A 21,590-nucleotide genomic window follows, 5' to 3' on the forward strand; every position below is an offset into this window, starting at 1 on the left:
AAACAACTCAAAACTGAAGCTGGAGAAGCCAAACTATGGAAAGAACGTAGATGTCCATCAACAGATACATGAATAAAGAAGATGTAGTATATATATATTACACACACACACACACACACACACACACACACACAGTGGAATACTATGCAACCATCAAAAACTGAAATCTTGGGACGCCTGGGTGGCTCAGTTGGTTGGACGACTGCCTTCGGCTCAGGTCATGATCCTGGAGTCCCGGGATCGAGTCCCGCATCGGGCTCCCAGCTCCACAGGGAGTCTGCTTCTCTCTCTGACCTCCTCACTCATGCTCTCTCTCACTGTCTCTCTCTCAAATAAATAAATAAATAAATAAATAAATCTTTAAAAAAAACAAAAAAAAAAACCAAAAAAAACCCTGAAATCTTGCCATTTGCAATGACATAGATGGATCTAGAGGCTATTATGTTAAATGAAACAAGTTAAACAGAGGAAGACAATCATCATATGATCTCACTGATATGAGGAATCTGAGAAACATGACAGAGGATCATAAGGGAAGGGAGGGAAAAATGAAAGAGGATGAAACCAGAGAAGGAGACAAACCATAAGAAACTTAATCTCAGGAAACAAATTAAGGGTTGCTGGAGGGGAGAGGGTTGGGTAGGATGGGGTGGCTGGGTTATGGACGTTGGGGTGGGTATGTGCTATGGTGAGTGCTGTGAAATGTGTAAGCCTGATGAACCACAGACCTGTACCCCTGAAACAAATATTTTATGTTAATTAAAAAAAATTGGGGATACCTGGGTGGCTCAATTGGTAAAGTGTCTGCCTTCGGCTCAGGTCATGAGCCTGGGGTCCTGGGATGGAGTCTTGTATCAGTCTCCTTGCTCAGTGGGGAGCCTGCTTCTCTCTCTGCCCTGCTGCTCCCCCTGCTTGCTCTCTCTGACAAATAACCAAATAAAACCTTAAAAAAAAAAAAACTGAAGTTGGAGAATGTGATTAGTCAAAGAAGTTTCATGAAAATGAAATTATTTTCCTAGGATTTATTTTAGCCTATGGGCTGAAACTTAAGAACTATTGCATATTTTAGTCTCATGAAATCCTTTTTTTCATTTAGAAGTAGGTGAAACATAATCCCTTAAGAAAAGTACTCCCAAATAAAATACCATTACCAAAAAAAATTAAAAGGCTATTCAGAAAGACAGATCACTTTACCTTTTTATCATAGAAAAACATTTATTTTTAACAGTATCTTTCACTGCCATGACATCTGAACAAGCTTTTAACTCTTTAAAGACCGACCTTAATACAGCAACATTACAGGAGATAAAATTTACATTTTTAAATAAGGACAGTAAAAAGTGAAAAAAGTTCAATGCTACATTGCTTAATATCCATGAAAAAAATTTAACTTGTTTAAGTACTTCTGATTTTATTAAAGAAAGTATAAAATATCAAATTCTACATTTTTAACACTATTAAGAATCACTTATTTCTTCATAGTGCCAGCATGTTTCTCATACTTCCACATATCTTGAGATCTGAAAAAGAAAAAATGTAAATTGCTGTTCCCAAGCCTTTGAATTTTAAACTGATAAAATTCACATAAAAATTTGCCACCCTGACCATTTAAATATACAGTTCGGTGTGCAGTATATTCACTGTTCCATAACCTCCAGAATTTTTTTCATCTCGAAAGACTGAAAATCTATACCCATTAAACATCTCTCCATATTCCCCCTTTCACTGGCTCCTGAAAACCATTCAGCTTCTGTGAATTGATAACTCTAGGTATCTCATGTAAGTGGAATTACACAGTATTTGTCCTTGACGGGCTTATTTCATTCAAGTGTAGTGTCATTAAGGTTCAGCTATGTTGTGCCTCAGGTCAGAATTCCCCTTGACAGGCCAACCTGTTTACCCATCCATTCATGCCTGAGTTGCCTTCACCTTTTGGCTATTATGAGTAAAGCTGCCATGAACATGGCATGTTTGCCCACTCCTGAATTAATACTTCTACCTCTAAGATATTAACTGGGGGCACTTGCATGGCTCAGTCGGTTAAGCATCTGCCTTCTGCTCAGGTCATGATCTCAGGGTCCTGGGATCAAACCCTGCACTGGGCTCCCTGCTTGGTGGGGAGTCTGCTTCTCCCTCTCCCCCTGCCTCCTGCTTGTGTACTCTCTCTCTCTAATAAGTAAAATCTTTAAAAGAAAAAAAAAGATATTAACTGGAATTTAGGTAATAGGTAAAGAATTACCCTGAATAATTTATGTTAATGACTCTCAGAGATAATGCTGATTTCAATAAACACACCAACAATGTAGTTAAGGAAAGCAGGCATTTGAAAGTCCAAAATTTGAAAGTGTTATTTACCTCTTCTCAGTAGGCTGGTACCACTTTTCAACAAGGACATTAATAATAAAACTTCTGGGGTTTTCCTTGGGGTTTCCCCAATTTTTTCTCCATTTCTTTTTTCAGTTTATTCGCCTCATACCTCTTGGCCATTGCCACAAGATCCTCTGGGATACTCTGAAACATTAAATGTGTTATTAGGAGATTTTTCTGTTAACAGCTTTTCTACAATATGCTAAAATATTTTCAAATCATCTCAGTCACAAAATCTCCCCAGTTCCATGACATCTTTCCAACAACGAAATGTGTCTCCTTGCACGCTAAGCTCTGAAATCTATCTTGCAGCTAGAAAACCAGACTCATCTTCAACTTCCCTGATGCTACCACTCCCTGCTCATATGGCCCCTCAGTTGCTTCTCAGGGCCCTGAACAGGCAGGCGTTAACTGGTGCCACATTCTGGGGCATTCTGTCCGTTGGGCCTGAATATGTTCCCCTGCTGGAATCTGTATCCCATTCTTGTACAACAATTCTCCCAACCTCCACTCTACCGGCTTCTTCCGCACTATGATTCCCACTGCTGCTTACTCCCATTAGATTAGGCTCCCTAATTGTGGATTACAGCTCCTTGTCTTTGCCATGTTATGGTCCTCATAACACGTTTAACATCAGTTTACCCTGGCACGCAGTAAGCCCATACTTGGAATCAATGAGATTATCTGAACATTAGAAAAGTGATACAAGGTAGAGTTCTAAGTTGTATAATCTCACCTGTTGGGCTCTTTCCAGAATATTAATTAACTCGCCAGCAACCCTCCAGTCGTTTCTAGTGAGGAGAGTAATAGATATCCCCATCCTCCTATAAAAGGGTGGGGTGGGGGGAAGGAACTCATGTAATTTAATTTTTTTTTAAAGATTTTATTTATCCATTGGACAGAGAGAGATCACAAGTAGGCAGAGAGACAGGAAGAGAGAGAGAGGGGGAGGCAGGCTCCCAGCTGAGCAGAGAGCCCGATGCGGGGCTCGATCCCAGGACGCTGAGATCATGACCCGAGACGAAGGCAGAGGCTTAACCCACTGAGCCACCCAGGTGCCCCGTAATCTGATTTTTGATTTATACTCATGGTTCAGTTAGCAAAACACTAAAAATAGCAAAACCGCAACTTTTTTTTTTAATTTAATTTTATTTTTTTTATGTGACAGAGAGATCACAAGTAGGCAGAGAGGCAGGCAGAGAGAGAGGGGAAAGCAGGCTCCCTGCTGAGCAGAGAGCCCGATGTGGGGCTTGATCCCAGGACCCTGAGATCATGACCTGAGCCGAAGGCAGTGGCTTAACCCACTGAGCCACCCAGGCGCCCCAAAACCGCAACTTTTTCATAAGCCCAAATATGTATTATATATTGAAAGTTAGCATCACTCAAACACTGATTTAGAACTCAATTATCTGGAGCTGTTTATACAACGTGCTTGCAAGGGATTTGATAGTAGTGCTCTCAGTGGTGAGAAAGGTCTTCTTATAGGGGACAGTAGAGGAACCACTGGGTATAGCTCAGTGTGACACTACAGATAGAAAGCAGAGACTGGAATAAGAAACAGCGGCAGCTAATCAGAGGGTCTGGCTGACTCAGGAACAGGCCAGTTAAGACAAGGATAAAGTAGTACAGCAGGTGGCCCAGACAATTCAGAGGCAATAGAAAAGCCATTTTCTGGCTAAGAATAGCCTGTGAAGGGCATAGTGACAGTTGGTTTCTTTCTTTCTTTTCTTTTCCTTTTTCTTTTTTTAAAGATTTTGTTTATTTATTTGTCAGAGAGAGAGATCACAAGTAGGCAGAGAGGCAGGCAGAGAGAGAGGGGGAAGCAGGCTCCCCACCAAGCAGAGAGCCCGATGCAGGTCTTGATCCCAGGACACTGAGATCATGACCTGAGCTGAAGGCAGAGGCTTAAACCACTGAGCCACCCAGGCGCCCCAAAGTTGGCTTCTTTCACAGGTAGACTGTGCTGACTTACCCTGCCCTTCCGGTGCGCCCTACTCTGTGCACGTATTCCTCAATGTTCCGGGGGAAATCATAGTTATAGACATGTGTGATGTCAAGGACATCGAGCCCCCGAGATGCCAAGTCTGTGGCAATCAATATTCTTACTTTACCTAAAGAATAAAACCAAAATATACATGAATATACATGCTGGTGTAAACCAACCCAAGACATAGCAGAAAATTATAATGTTCCCCTAATATCTAATTAGGTGAGTGGTTATTTTTAGTATTAAAACACTTCAGAGAGTGAAAATGAGAAAGGGGCATTTATAGACTTTCTTTTAAACTGCTGGCGAATTATGGGGAACCTGGGCGGCTCAGTGGGTTAAGCCTCTGCCTTCGGCTCAGGTCATAATCTCAGGGTCCTGGGATCGAGCCCTGCATGGGGTTCTCTGCTGAGCAGGGAGCCTGCTTCTCCCTCTCCCTCTGCCTGCTGCTCTGCCTACCTGTGTGCTCTTTTTCTCTGTCCAATAAATAAGTAAAATCTTAAAAAAAAAAAATGAACTGCTGGTGAATTACAACACAGAGCACACCATGCTTCAGCAACCAACCCCTGAATCACCTGAACCACATCACGAAGATCTATGCCTTGCAGGGAAATTAACAAAAATAACCACATCGCAAATTATTACCTTGATTTCCAGGTTGAAATATTTGCTATTTGAATTTGTATGGTTCTGAAGATCTGATTACTATTCAGAGCTCTTACCAGTATATTTTGGGCTCTGCAAGCTGAGGACAGATCTTACAAATGGGCTCCATGGAAAGGTGCTGTCACTCAGCCATGCCCAGGCCTCGCACCCTTCAGCGGCCACAAGTAACAACTTGCATAAATGTACCTGTTTTGAAGTTTTCTAATGCCCTCTCTCGGTCACTCTGCTCCCTGTTACCGTGAAGGGATTCCACTGATACCTGTCGCAGAATCAGGTCGCTTGACAGGTGGTCAGCCCTGAAGCAAAAGACGAAGTCAGGGATCTGAAGTGCTTCTTCTGATGCCACCAGCAAATTCACTAGTTTTACTTGTATTAGTAAAAGACTGAATTAACATACTAGAATGCATGCATCCTCCTTTTGAAATTAGTATGCAAAGAGAGCTAATGCTAAACAAATCAACTGGATGATTTAAGGATGTAAAAGAAAAATACCTACACAGCTTTTCTGCTGACAAACACTATGACTTTGTCTTTGGGAGACATGCTTTCTAGAAAAGTTTGGATATGAGAGCGTTTCTCTTCTTCCGTGGTGACAATTACGTTTTGTTTCACGGTACTTACTGCCTAAAGGAATAAAGATCACAGTACGTCAAAACTGATGGGCAAACCCTATACATTGGCTCAGAATACATCTATTTCTATCTCTGGTTAAGTTTTAATAAACTGCTAACAAGAAGAGGCAGGTCCTTGAAAATGACCTGTACCTACTCAAAGACTTGTAGCTCAGCCTTTTGCTTCTTGCTCATTCACCCAGGCTGAGCTGGAAACTTGAATGCTTGGCAGTGCGTTTAAAGTTATTGCTTACTATTGTTGGAAAAGAACCATGGCGTAAGGCCAAACTTTCATCATGAATTTGGGTACAGTCCTTACAATAAAGGAAGATGATTAGCTTAGGACACAAGAATTCCCACTCAGGATTTTGACAACTTAATGCAAAATTTCAACATATCATTGATACAATTTTTTAACCCAGAGGTAAGACAGGTTTTATTTTTATTATTTCTTTTTAAAGATTTTTTGATAAAGAGACACAGTGAGAGAGGGAACACCAGCAGGGGGAGTGGAAGAGGGAGAAGCAGGCCTTCTGCCAAGCCGGGAGCCTGAAGTGGGGCTTGATCGCAGGACCCTGGGATAAGGACCCCAGCCAAAGGCAGACACCCAACAACTGAGCCATTTAGGCACCCTTAAAATAGGTTTTAACAGCATTTAATGAAAGTAAAGAATGACATCTCTAGCCTCACTTTTCATGAAATCTGATGAAGTGAATCTTGGCAATGACCTTTCACTATCACTGGTGATTAAGTAAAAGGTCATTTTTTTCAATAACGATTAACTGAGGGGAGCCTGGGTGGCTCAATTGTTGGGTGTCTGCCTTTGGCTGGGGTCATGATCCCAGGGTCTCAGAATCGAGCCCAGCATCCCGCTCCCTGCTCAGCGTGGAGCCTGCTTCTTCCTCTTCCATTCCCCCTGCTTGTGTTCCCTCTCTCGTGTCTCTGTCAAATAAATACACTTTAAAAAAAATAATGATTAATTGAAAGTTCAGATCTCAACTAAGTGAAAGGCCAGATAACTTTATAATGGAGGGGATACATACCAGAGACCTTCATGAATCATATAATTACTGACATCTGAACCCAATGATCCATCATGACTTCACCAAAAGACAACACCAGACTTACATACATACACCTACATTGACCTTGTTTAGAACCTGATTTTAACAGGATTAAACAAAAATGAGATATCAGGAAAATAAGAATAAGAAATGGATATTTGATGGTACTAAGGGATTATTAAAATTTTAAACTTGAGATGTTAAAAGTTAGTCTTAGATGTATACTGAATTATTTATGAATAAAATCATATGTATCTATGGTCTTTGTAATTAGGGAGAGGGCAGAGGAGGTACACCAAAACACAAAGTAACTAAAATTTTCATAACAAATATTTTTATAATAGTAATAAACAAGCTTACCACTAGATCCAAAGTACCAACATATACAATCATTGGCTCTTTCAAATAAGACTGTGCAAGGCGACGGACAGCATATGGCCATGTTGCACTGGAAATAAAACATGATGTAAATGTTAAAAATTGTATTATAAATCAAATATTACTAAGTTTTTCCAAGGATGCTATGAACCAGATTACCCATGAAAGACACCCTGAGTACTTTTAAATAAGGGAGACTTTATAGACAATGTATATTTCACAAAGAATAGCTCAACTATAACAAAGCTACTACATGAAACCTTTAAATAAGTTTAATAAACAGGTTTATAAGGTAAAGGAGACCTACACCTTAAATTCTAACCTAAATTCTAATAATCTAAAATGAATTCATAGATTAGGTTTTTCTTGGCCTTCATTAAAGAAAAACAGAAAAAAAAAGCCCTAGTATTTTGTTAGCATTCATTGTCAACAGGCAAAAAACCAAATGCATATGCAAAATAAAGGCATATGAAATGTACTGATGAAAGGACATATAAATTCAAATGTTTCTTCATATATTCCATATATTATGAAAGCAATCACCTTTTGTACTTTCACAGTAATTACAATAATGGGAATATTAGTAAAAAACAGATGAGGGTGGTATTAAAAAGTAAACAAGTGAGAAAATTTAATGTATTCCCCAATTATATACTATTCTTTTTTATGTTAATGGCACATAGGTCATATAAGTCCAGGAGATAACAGTCTATAGATCAGTCTGTATTTAAATGACAACCATTGTTTCTCAGTTTTATGTTGCACAAAAAAGTTACGGGCAATCAAAGGTTTATCTCTAAGGACAGGTGATCATTCAAATTTGAGGCCACAACTATGAAATAAAATCTCCTCTCCAAGGAGAGGCCCCCCCTTAGGTTTTTAAAGAAATCTGTGGGGCACCTGGTGGCTCAGTCAGTTAAGCATCTGCCTTCCATTCAGGTCATGATCCCAGAGTCTTGGGTTTGAGCCCCACATCTCTCCCTGGGAGCCTGCTTTTCCCTCTCCCTCTCCCTCTGAGGCTCCCCCTGCCTGTGCTCTCTCACTTGTTCTCTCTGTCAAATAAATCTTTTTTTAAAATGTCCTCTACAAAACAAAACAAAACAAAACAAAACAAAACAAAACAAAACTCTATCTGTAACTTAGGAAACCCAGTCATTGTTCCGCAGTTACACTGAGTTGCTATTCCTAAGTGATGACAAGCCTTTTACCTGAGGATCTCAAGACACCTTCAACCAATCCTCTAAAATCCTCTGTGGAAATCCAAAAGAATAGAGTTCAGGCCACCGATTTCTATTTTACAGACTAGCAGTTAGGCATACACCTACCTTGTCATAATAGTCTGCCTGTCTGGGCGCACATCTAATAAAATCTTCATTATCTGGGGTTCAAATCCCATATCTAGCATCTTGTCAGCCTCATCTAGTACCTGCATCAAAATCAACAGCGGCTACCTTAGATATGGGAAATATGCTCTCTTTATGAACAGAATACTATGGTAAGGGAACTGTTCTCTCATTTTCCCTATTATTTAAGCCACTATTTTAGTTTCTTCAAGACAAAGTAAGTGATCTACAGTTGTAATAGACTGACTTGATTCTTTAAGTTGGCTAACAGTTTCTAGATCTAAGAAAAACTGTAAATGTCTTAAATATCCATATGGAGGGATGCCTGACCTTGGAATTTGGGGACTGAGCCCCACAATGGGCTCTAGGCTCAGTGCAGGAGTCTGCTTGAGATCCTCTCCCTCTGCACCACACCCACCATCCCCTCCCGCCCCACTTGCACGTGTTCTCTAAAATAAATCTTTAAAAAAATAAAAGTAAAAAGAAAAAAACCACGTGGATTTTAATTTTCTTTTATACATCGCTACATTCTCCAACATTTATTAAAAAAAAAAAAAAACTAGGGGCGCCTGGGTGGGTCAGTGGGTTAAGCCTCTGCCTTCGGCTCAGGTCATGATCTCAGGGTCCTGGGATCGAGCCCTGCATCAGGCTCTCTGCTCAGCGGTGAGCCTGCTTCCCCCTCTCTCTGCCTACTTGTGATCTCTCTCTCTCTCTGTCAAATAAATAAATAAAATCTTTAAAAAAAAAAAACAAAAAACTAAAATAGAATTCTCAAAATCCTTATTTTAACATACTAGAGGGAATGGAAACTATCCCTAGGATTTGAAACCATTATAAAATGGACAACCATTCTAAAGAACTGTTTTAATGAGTTCAGTTCTGGGCACCCAGCTAGCTCAGTCAGTAGAGCTAGTGACCCTTGATCTCAGCATTGTAAGTTTGAACACCAGGTTTGGTGTAGAGATTACTTAAAAATCTTTAAAAAAAAAAAAAGGAGGGGGGGACGCCTGGGTGGCTCTGTCGGTCAAGTCACTGCCTTTGGCTCAGGTCATGATCCCAGTGTCCTGGGATCAAGTCCCACATCAGGCTCCTTGCTTGGCAGGGAGCCCGCTTCTCTCTCTGCCTGCTTGTGTGCACGCACGCGCTCTCTCTCTCTCTCTCTGACAAATAAATAAATAAATAAAATCTTAGGGGAAAAAAAAAAGAATTTAATAAGAGTTCAGTTCTTCCTTCCAGTATCCCAAACCCTCCATTATTACCAAGTAGGTTATACTTCTGAGGTTAACAAAGTTATTCATTTGTAGATCATTCAGTCTTCCAGGAGTTGCAATAATAATGTCTACTCCTTTTTTCAGATCTTGTATTTGTCCATTTCTATCTCCACCGCCATATATACAAACACTAAAAAAAAAAAAATAGGTTCATGTTCAGGTAAGGAATGTCCCATCACAAAGCAAAATCCCAACTAACCAAAGCATTTTGGGTATAACACAACACAGTAAAAAGTATGTAAGTCAGAAAGAGTATCAGATACCTTCTGGGTAGTATTAGCCCCATTCTAAAACCATCCATACCCATCAGCCCACAATGATGTGTCCTCAAGAGCGACATTTGCATTGCTGTTACTTGACCTCACTGCCCTGGCTACCATTGATTTGAACTAGGGCAATGCCTGACCCATGCTAAGCCATTCAGATTCTCTACATGTGTGAAAAATAATAGGGAGAATGTATAAAACTAGGATTTATAAAAATGTGGATGCAAGAAGGGACAAAGATGACTTACCTTTTAAGGCCTTTATATGAATACTTAGAACATTCAGATTCTACTTGAAGTGCTAACTCGCGGGTAGGTGTAAGGACTAACATGCCTGGTCCATTCCTTTCTCCTCTAATTCTTTGGAGAGAAAATAACTGTTAAAGTACCTGATTCAGGTACATAGTATATTTGTTCAGTGCTTTCAGAATTTGTAGCAATGAATGTCACACACATTTACAATATGTAAAATAATGTAAAAATATTGAAGAACAGTGCACAAAAAAACTCCCAAGGTCTCAGATACCAGTCTTTTCATTTAGCATGGTCAACATTGTCTCACACAATTGGAAATGATAATTTAAACATTAGTATTTCACTATTAAGACTACCTATGGCTTCCTAAAAGTGTTTTGACAATTTATACCCTCACCACCATGGTACAAGTGCATTTCCCTGAGGCTTGGCATTACTTTTTGACCAATGCAACAGACAAAAAAGAAACTTGCATTTTTGGTATCCATATCTGCTAACCCCCTATAAAGAGAACCCCGCTGCAGAAATTCTTACACAGGCTGTGAGTCCAAGTGTATAAATCCGGGCATTAAGTAGGACAATGTCTTCCCTGTTCCAGTTTGGGCTACTCCTATAAGATCTATGCCCTGTAGAACTATCGGCCATGACTGCGACTAAAAAAGAAAGATCAACATTAAAATTAAAAGTACATCTTTTAGTCACATGCCCCTCCTCTCCTAAGCCCAAACTTCTTTCAATAAACATTTTTAAGTGCTAGGCACTGGTGGTAGAGGGGGGTTTCGGGGGAAAGCTCAGAAGGGATAGTTACTCCCTGCTGATTTAACTTCTAATAATCAGATATTGTGGTGCCCGCATGGCTCCGTGAAGGGTCTGCACTGGGCTCTGGTCATAATCCTAGGGTCCTGGGATGGAGCCCCACAGTGGGTTTCCTGCTCAATGGGGAGTCTGCTTCTCCCTCCGCCCTCCCCACCCCCATACTTGTACTCTCTCTCTCTCAAAAAAAAAAAATCTTTAAAAAATTAATCAGATATTGTTTGGTGGTGGTGGAGGGAATCTGTCAGCAAAATATTGGAATTAAAGAAAGAAAGGAAAAAAAGCATACCTGGATCGGTGTTGGCTTTTGAAAGCCTGCCTTTTTAATGTTTTCCATAACCTCAGGAAAACACTGAAAAGCATCCTCAAACTTACAGGTAGGATTGGGTATATGACGCTTCTCACCTTCTTTCAGGTCATCACACATTATATTATAATTTTCTTTCCTTTAAGGAAAAACAGAACAAATCTTAGTGGCTTTAGTCACTTCATTCCCTAAGCCAGAAATTTTTGCCAGCATTAGTTCATCGTATCTAGAAATTCAACTGCAACTGTAAAGTTACAGTAAGATGTAACTACAAAGAAATACAAGTGAACACATCTTTTTCTAATCAGAATAGTTATCAGAAAGGGAAAAAAGGAGTGCCTGAGTGGCTCAGTTGTTAAGTGTCTCCCTTTAGCGCAGGTCATGATCCCAGTGTCCTGAGATCGAGCCCCACATCGGGCTCCCTGCTCAGTGGAGAGCCTACTTCTCCCTCTCCCTCTGCTTGCCGGTCTGCCTACTCATGCTCTGTCAAATAAATAAAATCTTTTAAAAAAAGAGGGAAAAAATTCCATTTTATGAAGGGGCCAGTGAAATTTCATGGAAATGGGAATAGAGCCTGAAAATCACATACTTCATGATTCAAATCAGACTTTGCAGACACAAAAATGTGTATGGAACAAGGTTCCATACATATTTTCTTAACTTATCCTCAACAATTCTGCTAAATGGCAATCATTCTCCTTTGACAGGTGATCCTTAGTTACTTATCCAAAGTCTGAGCTAGAATAACTCTTCTTTCTGCTATACCATACTTAGTTTTATAACAGACTTTTTTTTTTTAAAGATTTTATTTATTTGACACAGAGAGAGAAATCACAAGTAGGCAGAGAGGCAGGCAGAGAGAGAGAGGGGAGGAAGCAGGCTCCCTGCAGAGCAGAGAGCCCGATGCAGGGCTCGATCCCAGGACCCTGGGATCATGACCTGAGCCGAAGGCAGAGGCTTTAACCCACTGAGCCACCCAGGCACCCCTATAACTGACTTTGAGAGAAAAAAAAATGTTGCTGTCAGGACCTTTAATTCCAGATAGTAAGCACTGAAGAATAAGAAATGCATTGAATCAATTCTTTTTCAACGGTTGTAGAAATAATTCTTTAAAAGTGTTGTCCAATACAGCAGGCACTAACCAAACGAATCTTTTAAAATTTCAAATGGAAAACTCAGTTCCTCCATTATACTAGTCATATTTTAAGTGTTCAATAGCTATATAGATAATGACTGCTCTATCAGACACAAATATAGCCCTTTTTCCATCTTTGCAGAAAGGTTTATTGGATAGCAATGCTCTAAAATATCATGTAGGATGCAATCAAGTTCATGTGAACACCAGAGGCGTAGCCTTCAAATGTAATCACTTTAAAGCTTTCCCTAATGAGTAGCAACTATACAAATACTTAAGGCAATAAAAGCACCCACCTCCAAGTGTCTATTTGCACCTGGGACATTGAACTTGTTGTTTCTGACTCCACATAAAAGTTTTTCTTAATTGGCGGTAGATCTGGGACAAAGATTAAAACTTCAATAAATTATCAGAATTTACATTTCATTGAAACTTATGCAAAGTAACAGAAATCAAACTAAAATACTTATTAAATTCACCCTTACAATTTTAGATATCTGCTCTTTGCCAGTCAGGCTTATGCTAGTCTCTGAAATCTGTTTTAGTTTACCTTTTGAAGAAAGAATTTTAATAATTAAGTTTAATATAAAGAAAAAAATAGATAAAGGTTTTTTAAAAAACCCATCTTTAAAAAGAAAGCTGTATGTATTGGTAAAATTTTTATTATTCTTAAGTTGGGATGAAATTACTTGTTTTATAACAAATATAACATTTTTCATAGTAAAAAACAAAAGGAAGTATGGTTTACACGACAATCATCCCAATTGATTAATCTTCTCTAAAACACAGTAGACTGATTTTTTTTTTCTTTTCTTTTGATGGTCTATCCCATTTCTGTCTAGGAATAGAGTATTTCTTTTTCCACTTTCTGAGGCTACTTCTTGTTTTCTTTTTTTCTTTTTTTTTTTTAAAGATTTTATTTATTTATTTGTCATAGAGAGAGAAGCGAGAGTGAGCACAGGCAGACAGAGTGGCAGGCAGAGGGAGAAGCAGGCTCCCTGCCAAGCAAGGAGCCCAATGTGGGACTCGATCCCAGGACGCTGGGATCATGACCTGAGCTGAAGGCAGCTGCTTAACCAACTGAGCCACCCAGGCGTCCCTACTTCTTGTTTCCTTATATGCCTCGCAAACTTCCTCCGAATCTAAATCCTTTCTCTGGCCTCCCTATTCCATATCTCCCCACCACATATCCTGTCCAGGTGGCACTGGTAACAACATGCAGATAGACCCACCCCTGAATTAGTCATTGTTAATATTGTTCACTATCAATCCATTAGCTTTAAAATTTTTTTTTTTAAAGATTTTTTATTTATCTGACAGAGAGAGATCACAAGTGGGCAGACAGGCAAGCAGAGAGAGAGAGAGGAGGAAGCAGGCTCCCCGCAGAGCAGAGAGCCCGATGTGGGACTCGATCCCAGGACCCTGAGATCATGACCTGAGCTGAAGGCAGAGGCCCAACCACTGAGCCACCCAGGTGCCCTAGCTTTTAAATTTTTAATAAAGGTTGTGTTGCCGCCTCACTCTGATAGCCAGAATTATTACCTGAATTTACCCTGAAATTTAGTGAACATGAAACATAACACTCCATATAATTCCAGGTGAGACTTTCATTTAAAACTAAAGCAAATGAACAAACCCAAATCTCTTCTCAAGAACTATGTATCTTTCTTTATTAAACGGTTTTCCTTTTTTATTTTGCCGCTGTCAACCAGGACACTGCAGGATCAATTTTTATTCAACCATAGGCAACAATGTTAAACCACTTATGGTTGGCGTGTTTATCGCCTTCATTTTCCCCTTATACCCCATTTTCTTTCCATTTATTATTAAACTCTTGCTGTGAGTTACCTCAAATAAGACAAAATGTTAAGTATAATATTTTAATATCCCACTTAGAGCATAGATTACAGCACAGACAACATAGAAAAAAATCTTGCCCTAGAGACTATTTGTAGCATTTAATACCTTATTATCATTTTTCATATTAATTTCATTACTAGAAATAAGACATTTTAGAGGATAAAAACCTCATGAAGTTAAAAAAAAAACAACACCTCAAGTGATACATCAACACCACACGTAAATGTTCGGATATAGCACTAACCTTCCCACTTTTTTCTCCCCCATTTCAAAGCATCTTCTCGAATTTGATCCCAATCAATCAATGGCTGATTCTCTGTAACATTACTATCTGTCTTTACATCTCTTCCAACAGAAGGTTGGAATGCAACAACATCTGTTAAAATATTTTTATCGAATTAGTTTCAAAACAAATCCTAATTGTACAAATTCCCCCAAACCACTTTACTATTTTGTTTAAAAACCAGACAATCATGCTTAAAATATAAAATGTAGGTTTTAGTACTATAATGCTATGACAATAGTAGTCATGGTTTGTCAGTTACCAGATTTATGAGGATATTTATAAGGATAATACCAGATTATGAGGATAAATGAGGAAAATACATTTATTGAAGAGAAGGAAAATAGGAGAGCCTAGTGTTTGCTGATAAATCATGTTAAGCTTATAAGAATCCTGTGAGCCAGATGTCACCCAGGTTAACAGATGAAGAGTTTTAAAGGCTTTCCTAAAGTTCCCTTCCCAAGAAACACTATATGAGGCAACGCTGCCATCTGAACCTAAGATGCAGTTCTTTTTACTTTCACGTTGCTCCTGGAAATGGCTCAATAATGGCTTTTTCTCTAGTCCAAGCAGGTCTGAATTTTTGTTTTTGTTTTGTTTTTAACAAAATCTGAGATTTTTCTTAAGTAAACTCTATACCCAGCCTAGGGCTTGAACTCGTGACCCGAAGATCAAGAATTGCATGTTATACTGACTGAGCCAGCCAGGTACCCTAGAGATTCTTTTTTTTTTTTTTTTTAAAGATTTTATTTTTTTTTATTTATTTGACAGAGAGAGATCACAAGTAGATGGAGAGGAAGGCAGAGAGAGAGAGAGAGAGAGAGAGAGAGAGAGAAGCAGGCTTCTTGCTGAGCAGAGAGCCCGATGTGGGACTCGATCCCAGGACCCTGAGATCATGACCTGAGCCGAAGGCAGCGGCTTAACCCACTGAGCCACCCAGGCGCCCCTACCCTAGAGATTCTTTAAATACCAAATAACTAGACCCTTTTCAAAATCAGTCACGTTCCAGAAAGGAAGAGACCATAGAATCAGAAGGTCAGAATAATCCTTCTTCTACCATTAAGAGTGAATGTATTAAAAGGTTATTTTTGTTTTCACCTATCTGTGGCTAAAAGTAAAACTGCTAGGCTTAACCACAGAGATTAAGTGTCTTAATTTGAGGAAAACAGTATTCTGGGATTTCAAAGAAAAAAAAGTCCCTAACAGATAAGATTTAATGATGGCAATCTGAAGCTTTGTTGTCAAAAGAAGCCTCAACTATAATGCCTTATAACACTGAGTGCAATTTTTAAAATTTTACAAGGCGGTATGTAGTAAGCAAAAATTACTTACCAGTTCTGAGCTTTGAACTATAATTTTCTTGTTTTTTAACAAGATTATCTATCACTGTTTTGGCCTTCGCCTGCATCACCTTGTCGCCAAAGATTCTGACCTCTGCTTCTTCTGAATGACCTTTTATTATCTAGATGCAGCAGAAAAATAGGTGAGACCGAAGTCCCCATACCATGCCCCCCACATCCAAAGATCACTCAGGTACAAACAGTATAAAAATTGAAAGGAAATATAGTATTGCTATCAATCAGTATCTTAATTTCTAATTTTTAAAAAAGATTTTATTTATTTATTTGACAGAGATCCAGCAAGAGAGGGGACACAACAAGCGGGAGGAGTGGGAGAGGGAGAAGCAGGCTCCCCACTGAGTAGGGAGCCCCCACCCCGCGGGGCTCGATCCCAGGACCCTGGGATCATGACCCAAGTCGAAGGCAGACACCCAATGACTGAGCCACCCAGGTGCCCCTTAATTTCTAATTTTTGAGGGCATTCTACAGTCAACAAATTTATCCTGAGATTCACCCCCCCCCCTTTGGATGAAAAGGAGCAGGACAATCTAAATTTAAAAACTACTGTGACAGGGATACGTGGGTGGCTGACTCTTGGTTTCAGCTCAGGTCATGATCCCACCACAGTGGGAGTGAGTCCCACGTTGGCTTCTATGCTCAGTGTAGAGTCTGCTTCAGATTCCCTCTCCCTCACTCTTTCTCAAGTAAATAAATCTTTTAAAAAAGTAAATAAAAGCTACTGTGACCACTAGAGAATAAATTCAGCAACCAGTTTTAGAAGATTAAGGTGTTAATCTGTCCTCTTAACTATCAAATAGTAATTTGACTAATCTTGCACAACTGTAGGGATTTGTCTTTGTCGTATATAAATACCAGCTCACTGAACTGTCAGGTTACTTACAGGAACTCTTGAACTTGAGGGGATGCCCTACTTTCACCACGTATATCGTAATGGAATCAACTTACTACAAGGCTGAGATGACATTTGGAGGATAAGATCTACAAGTCACATCTTTCAGTGTACATAATCTCAGATACCCACACTGATTCAATAGTAACTAGAAACTGCTGCACCAAATGCTTTCTGACTGGTGATTCAGAGCTTGCCATTTGCACTGTTTATAGACAACTTTGTGGAAGTTCTTAAATGAGGCTGAAACTGATGCTGAGAAGATGGGAAAGAGACCTACCTAGAATGGGGATGCAGGAGGTCTTAGACCTCCCTTATGAGCAGGAGTTCTAACAGCTAAGATAGGAGAGAGAGTGGCAGGAGTCCAGTTGGTGACACTCAAGAGAGAGTTCGAGGAGGGAGTGAAGGAAAAGGAGCTAGATCAAGTGGACCATGCTAAGAAGTCTGGACTTCTTAAGACCCTGAGATATCAGAAAAAGTTTTTATGCATAAAAAGAAAAATTATGAACACAATTATTGCCCTGGTCATGGTACAGGATGGTTAAAGCGGGTAAGACTGGAAGTAGGGTGAACCGTTAGGGGAGAACACCCCAAATGATGGGATTCTTCTTGAGAAACACAGGAAACAGAAAGCACTGGTTACAGGATAAGGAACAGGAAGTAATCGGAGATTCCCAGCTTGGGGACTGGGTGAATGATGTTGCTGCTGAGACTGGGAACACAGGAGTGGGTCAATGTTTGAGGCATGAGAGCCAGGAAGCGCGTAATGAATATTCCCTCAGAGATCTCATTTCTCAGTGGAGATTATCTGTAAAGATTTTTCCTCTAGGAGTCACAAAACCTGGACCTGGAATGGACCACAGTATGTGAAATTACTACATTGTTACTAAATTACTACAGTTATGTTAATAGCTAAACAAAAATTAGAGTTAGAAAAGAACTACACTCTTTGAGGATTTAAGATCTCAGACCACTTACCTGTATTTTCGTGTTTGTTGTACTTTGGATGTCTTTTATTTTTGATCCCCCACGACCTATTTTTAAAAATAAAATTTTTAAAAAGTTGTAATCAAAATCACAACTGGGTATCACTTCATACCTATTAGAATGGCTATCGAGGGGCGCCTGGATAGCTAAGTGGGCTGAGCCTTTGACTTCAGCTCAGGTCATGATCTCAGGGTCCTGGAATCGAGTCCTGCATCGGGCTCTCTGCTTGGCAGGGAGACTGCTTTCTCCTCTCTCTCTCTGCCTGCCTATCTACCTACTTGTGATCTCTCTCTGTCAAATAAATAAATAAAATCTTAAAAAAAAAAGAATGGCTATCAAAAATACAAGAAAGGAGTGGGGCACCTGGGTGGCTCAGTTGATTAAGCGGCTGCCTTTGGCTTAGGTCTTGATCCCAGGGTCCTGGGATGAAGCCCCGCATTGTGCTCCCTGCTCAGCAGTGAACCTGCTTCTCACTCTCGCTATCTCTGTCTCTCTCTCTCCAATAAATAAATAAAATCTTTAAAAAGGGAAAGAAAAAAAATAAAAAGGGAAAGAAAGAAATAAAGGAAGGAAGGAAGGAAGGTAGAAGGGAGGGAAGGAAGAAGGGAAGAAAGAAAAATACAAGAGGGACATCTGGGTGGCTCAGTGGGTTAAGTGGCTGCCTTCGGCACAGATCATGATCTCAGGGTCCTGGGATGGAGCCCCCTGTGTCTGGCTCCCTACTCAGTGGAGAATCTGCTTCTCCCTCTGCCCCTTCCCCCCACTCATGCATTTACGCTCTGCTCTCTCACTCTCAAATAAATGAATAATCTTAAAAAATATAAGAGATCAGTGTTGGTGAGAATGTGAAGAAAAGGGAAGCCTTGTGCACTCTTGGTGGGAATATAAATTGGTGCAAGCACGCAGGGTCCCCCCAAAAACTAAAGATATAACTACCATAGGATTTTGCAATTCCACTTATGGATCTATACCCAAAGGAAACAAAACCACTATCTCAAAGAGCTATCTAGACTCCCATGTTCATTACAGCATTATTCACAATAGTCATGAGGTGGAACCAAGCTAAATGTCTACCAACAGATGACTGGATGAAGAAACATAGTATAAATATGCTAGAGAAGATTTCGGCCCTAAAAAAAAGGAAATTCTATCATTTGCAACATGAATAAAACTTGAGGACAGTTATGCTAAATGAAATAAGCCAATCACAAAAAGCAAATAGTGCATGATCTTCTTGGAGGTATCTAATGTAGTCCAACAAAGAAACAAAATAGAATGGTATTTTCCAGGGATGGGAAAAGGGGGAAATAGGGAGTTAGTTGTTTAATGGGCAGTTTCAGTCATGCAACATGAAAACATTCTACAGCTCTGTCACACAACATTGTTCTTACAGTTAACAGTACTGTGCCGCACACTGTAACCCTAAAATTAAGCTTAATTTTTTTTTAACTACACTAAGGAAAAAAAAGTGGTTCCAGACCAACATTAAGCAGGTGCCCTCTAGCACTGTGCCTGCACTGTCACAGGAGCTCAGTAAGTGTTGAGTGATTTTTAGCGCAAACCTAGTGGCTTTCACTTATGGGGCATCACTTGTCAGATCTTTGAGCCTGAGCCTTCTTGAAGAAACACTGAATCTCTAGCTGGCCTAGCAATCCTCTCCTAATGCTCTATTTAATAGCAGCCTAAAAAAATGTGGTTATTGTTTTTATTTTTATTTTATTTATTTTTAAAGATTTTATTTATTTATTTGACAGAGAGAGAGAGATCACAAGTAGACAGGCAGGCAGAGAGAGGGGAAGGGAAGCAGGCTCCCTGCTGAGCAGAGAGCCCGATGCGGGACTCGATCCCAGGACCCTGAGATCATGACCTGAGCCGAAGGCAGCGGCTTAACCCACTGAGCCACCCAGGCGCCCTGGTTATTGTTTTTAAAACAGGTTTAAAAGAGGGTAAACAAAATATTAGCTCCCATACCTAATAGGGAAAATGTTGGAACTTATTCTCAGTCTTAATGGCCACAAATGGGGGCAAATCTCTATTCCTATTGTTTCCAAATGCTTATCAAAGGTGAATTTGGAAGACGCAAGATGTACTAAGAAAAAAGATCCTGTTTTTCAGCAGATAAATCATATTCAATAAAAGAAACTAAGTGCAAGATATGGCCAATGGTCTGAACAACCCTATAATATCCTAAACCTTGTTCAATGGCTCTAAATGGGGCCCAAAGGAACAGACTGTACTCAGGACTGCTTTGTTGTTCATTTTGGGGTAAACTGTGAAAAGACTTGACCTTTCATCCCAAAGATTTCATACATCTGTTTGTTCTACCAAAATATCGTCTCCACGAAATATCAAATGTGCATTAAATGACTAAGTACAGCATCTTAAGGTATTATGAATAACCCAGGTCAAGTCCTGAACTCATTAAGTGGCGGCTGATGGGAGGTGAGGAGAGTGGGGCAAGGACGCCTTGCCCAGGCTCCGCCCCCGGCCCTGTCCGACACACCCATCCTCTTTCACTCACCGATCACAGCGCCCACCCACACGTTCTTCAATCCAAAGCAAAGCGGCGGTTCTCGGAGGCCCGCGGTCACAGGTTGCTGGAGGCCGGAGTTCTTCCAGCCGCCACCTCTGCCGCCTCTACGGGCCTCCGAAGCTCTCGGATTCGGGTCCTCCGCCGGCCTCCTTTCCGAAGCACGGAACACTGCCGAGCTTCGCCGGGAAGCAACGACCCACGAGGAGGCGTTAGCGCCTCCTTCTTGCCTTGACATGGTTCCGTGAGAAAGATCCGGCGCGTCCGACGTCGCTCCCGTCTGGCTCTACACCACTCCACCGTGCCGTCGTAGACTTTTCTACTAGTGCATCCACGCAGCCTCTACTTAAGGAGCCCGCTCGCGGCTCGCCCCGCCCCTTCCCCCGCCCCGCCCCGCCTCGCCCTGGCCGCACATCCATTGGTGCAGGAGACGTCGTGGGCGGGACTCTGAAGGTTTAACCAATCCAGTCTCTTTAACGTGTGAGCGCTCCTTGAACGTGTCATTGCGCCGGCTTCGTGTTCCTTTTCAGGCGTGGGACTCCCGGGTCCTCCTTTTTGCTTTTCCCTGCTGATCTCCCACCCCAAGTACCCATCTCAGTGACTCGTAAACATCAGTCCCTTTTGCGACATGACCCAGTACATACATAAAAAAATTTGAAACAGAAGGGTGACAAAACAGCATTTACTATTGCTTTCAGAGCAGCACTTGATGTACTTAACCCTATATTCATTTTTAAAATATTGGTTGTAATCCACAAAATAAAATGACTCACAGCTTAAAAACCCCTGGGCTAAAAATGGTGCTTCAGTGCTTCACACAACACTTGACCTGAATGGTTGCTGTAGTATTAGAGCTAACGAAATAAATATAATAAATGCTTGAGGCACTCCCATCATTGCACGGTGGCTCTGTGGCTGAACATACTATTTCAGTGCTGTAAGCCAGCTAGGGGTGCCCCTACTTTGATTAGGATCTCTGAATTATCTAAACAAATCTCAGTTCACTCACCTTTCAAAGTAGTTATCTAATATGTTGTGCTGGGGAATGAAAAAAAGGAAAACCGTTAACTAAACCTGGTCCATACAGGTTGAATGGGTTAACTCACATGGGATTAACTGTAACTCTTTTTTTTTTTTAAAGATTTTATTTATTTATTTGACAGAGAGAGATCACAAGTAGACGGAGAGGAAGGCAGAGAGAGAGAGAGAGAGGGAAGC

The 21,590-nt window shown here is 40.4% G+C and overlaps 1 protein-coding gene across 2 annotated transcripts; it reads right to left on the reverse strand.

Annotated features, from left to right (window-relative positions):
• Positions 1 to 1,263: 1,263 nt before the first annotated feature.
• On the reverse strand, positions 1,264 to 20,711 carry DDX43 (DEAD-box helicase 43). 2 transcript variants are annotated; one of them, XM_047733966.1, is made up of 17 exons: positions 20,364 to 20,711; positions 17,834 to 17,889; positions 15,938 to 16,067; positions 14,567 to 14,698; positions 12,759 to 12,840; positions 11,310 to 11,466; positions 10,742 to 10,860; positions 10,202 to 10,306; positions 9,676 to 9,817; positions 8,399 to 8,499; positions 7,056 to 7,143; positions 5,517 to 5,644; positions 5,207 to 5,316; positions 4,340 to 4,478; positions 3,104 to 3,191; positions 2,356 to 2,511; positions 1,264 to 1,520 (listed from the first exon to the last, which is right to left on the reverse strand). In XM_047733966.1, the coding sequence occupies exons 1-16, from the start codon at positions 20,608 to 20,610 to the stop codon at positions 2,395 to 2,397; spliced, it is 1,941 nt and encodes a 646-aa protein (XP_047589922.1). In that variant the 5' UTR covers positions 20,611 to 20,711; the 3' UTR covers positions 1,264 to 1,520; positions 2,356 to 2,394. The 2 variants fall into 2 exon arrangements, with proteins under 2 accessions (XP_047589922.1, XP_047589921.1); XM_047733965.1 differs by having other exon boundaries at positions 10,202 to 10,312.
• Between the last annotated feature and the right edge of the window lie 879 nt (positions 20,712 to 21,590).

The sequence above is a fragment of the Lutra lutra genome, chromosome 6, assembly GCF_902655055.1.
Source record: "Lutra lutra chromosome 6, mLutLut1.2, whole genome shotgun sequence".
In the NCBI taxonomy this organism is placed as follows: Eukaryota; Metazoa; Chordata; class Mammalia; order Carnivora; family Mustelidae; genus Lutra; species Lutra lutra.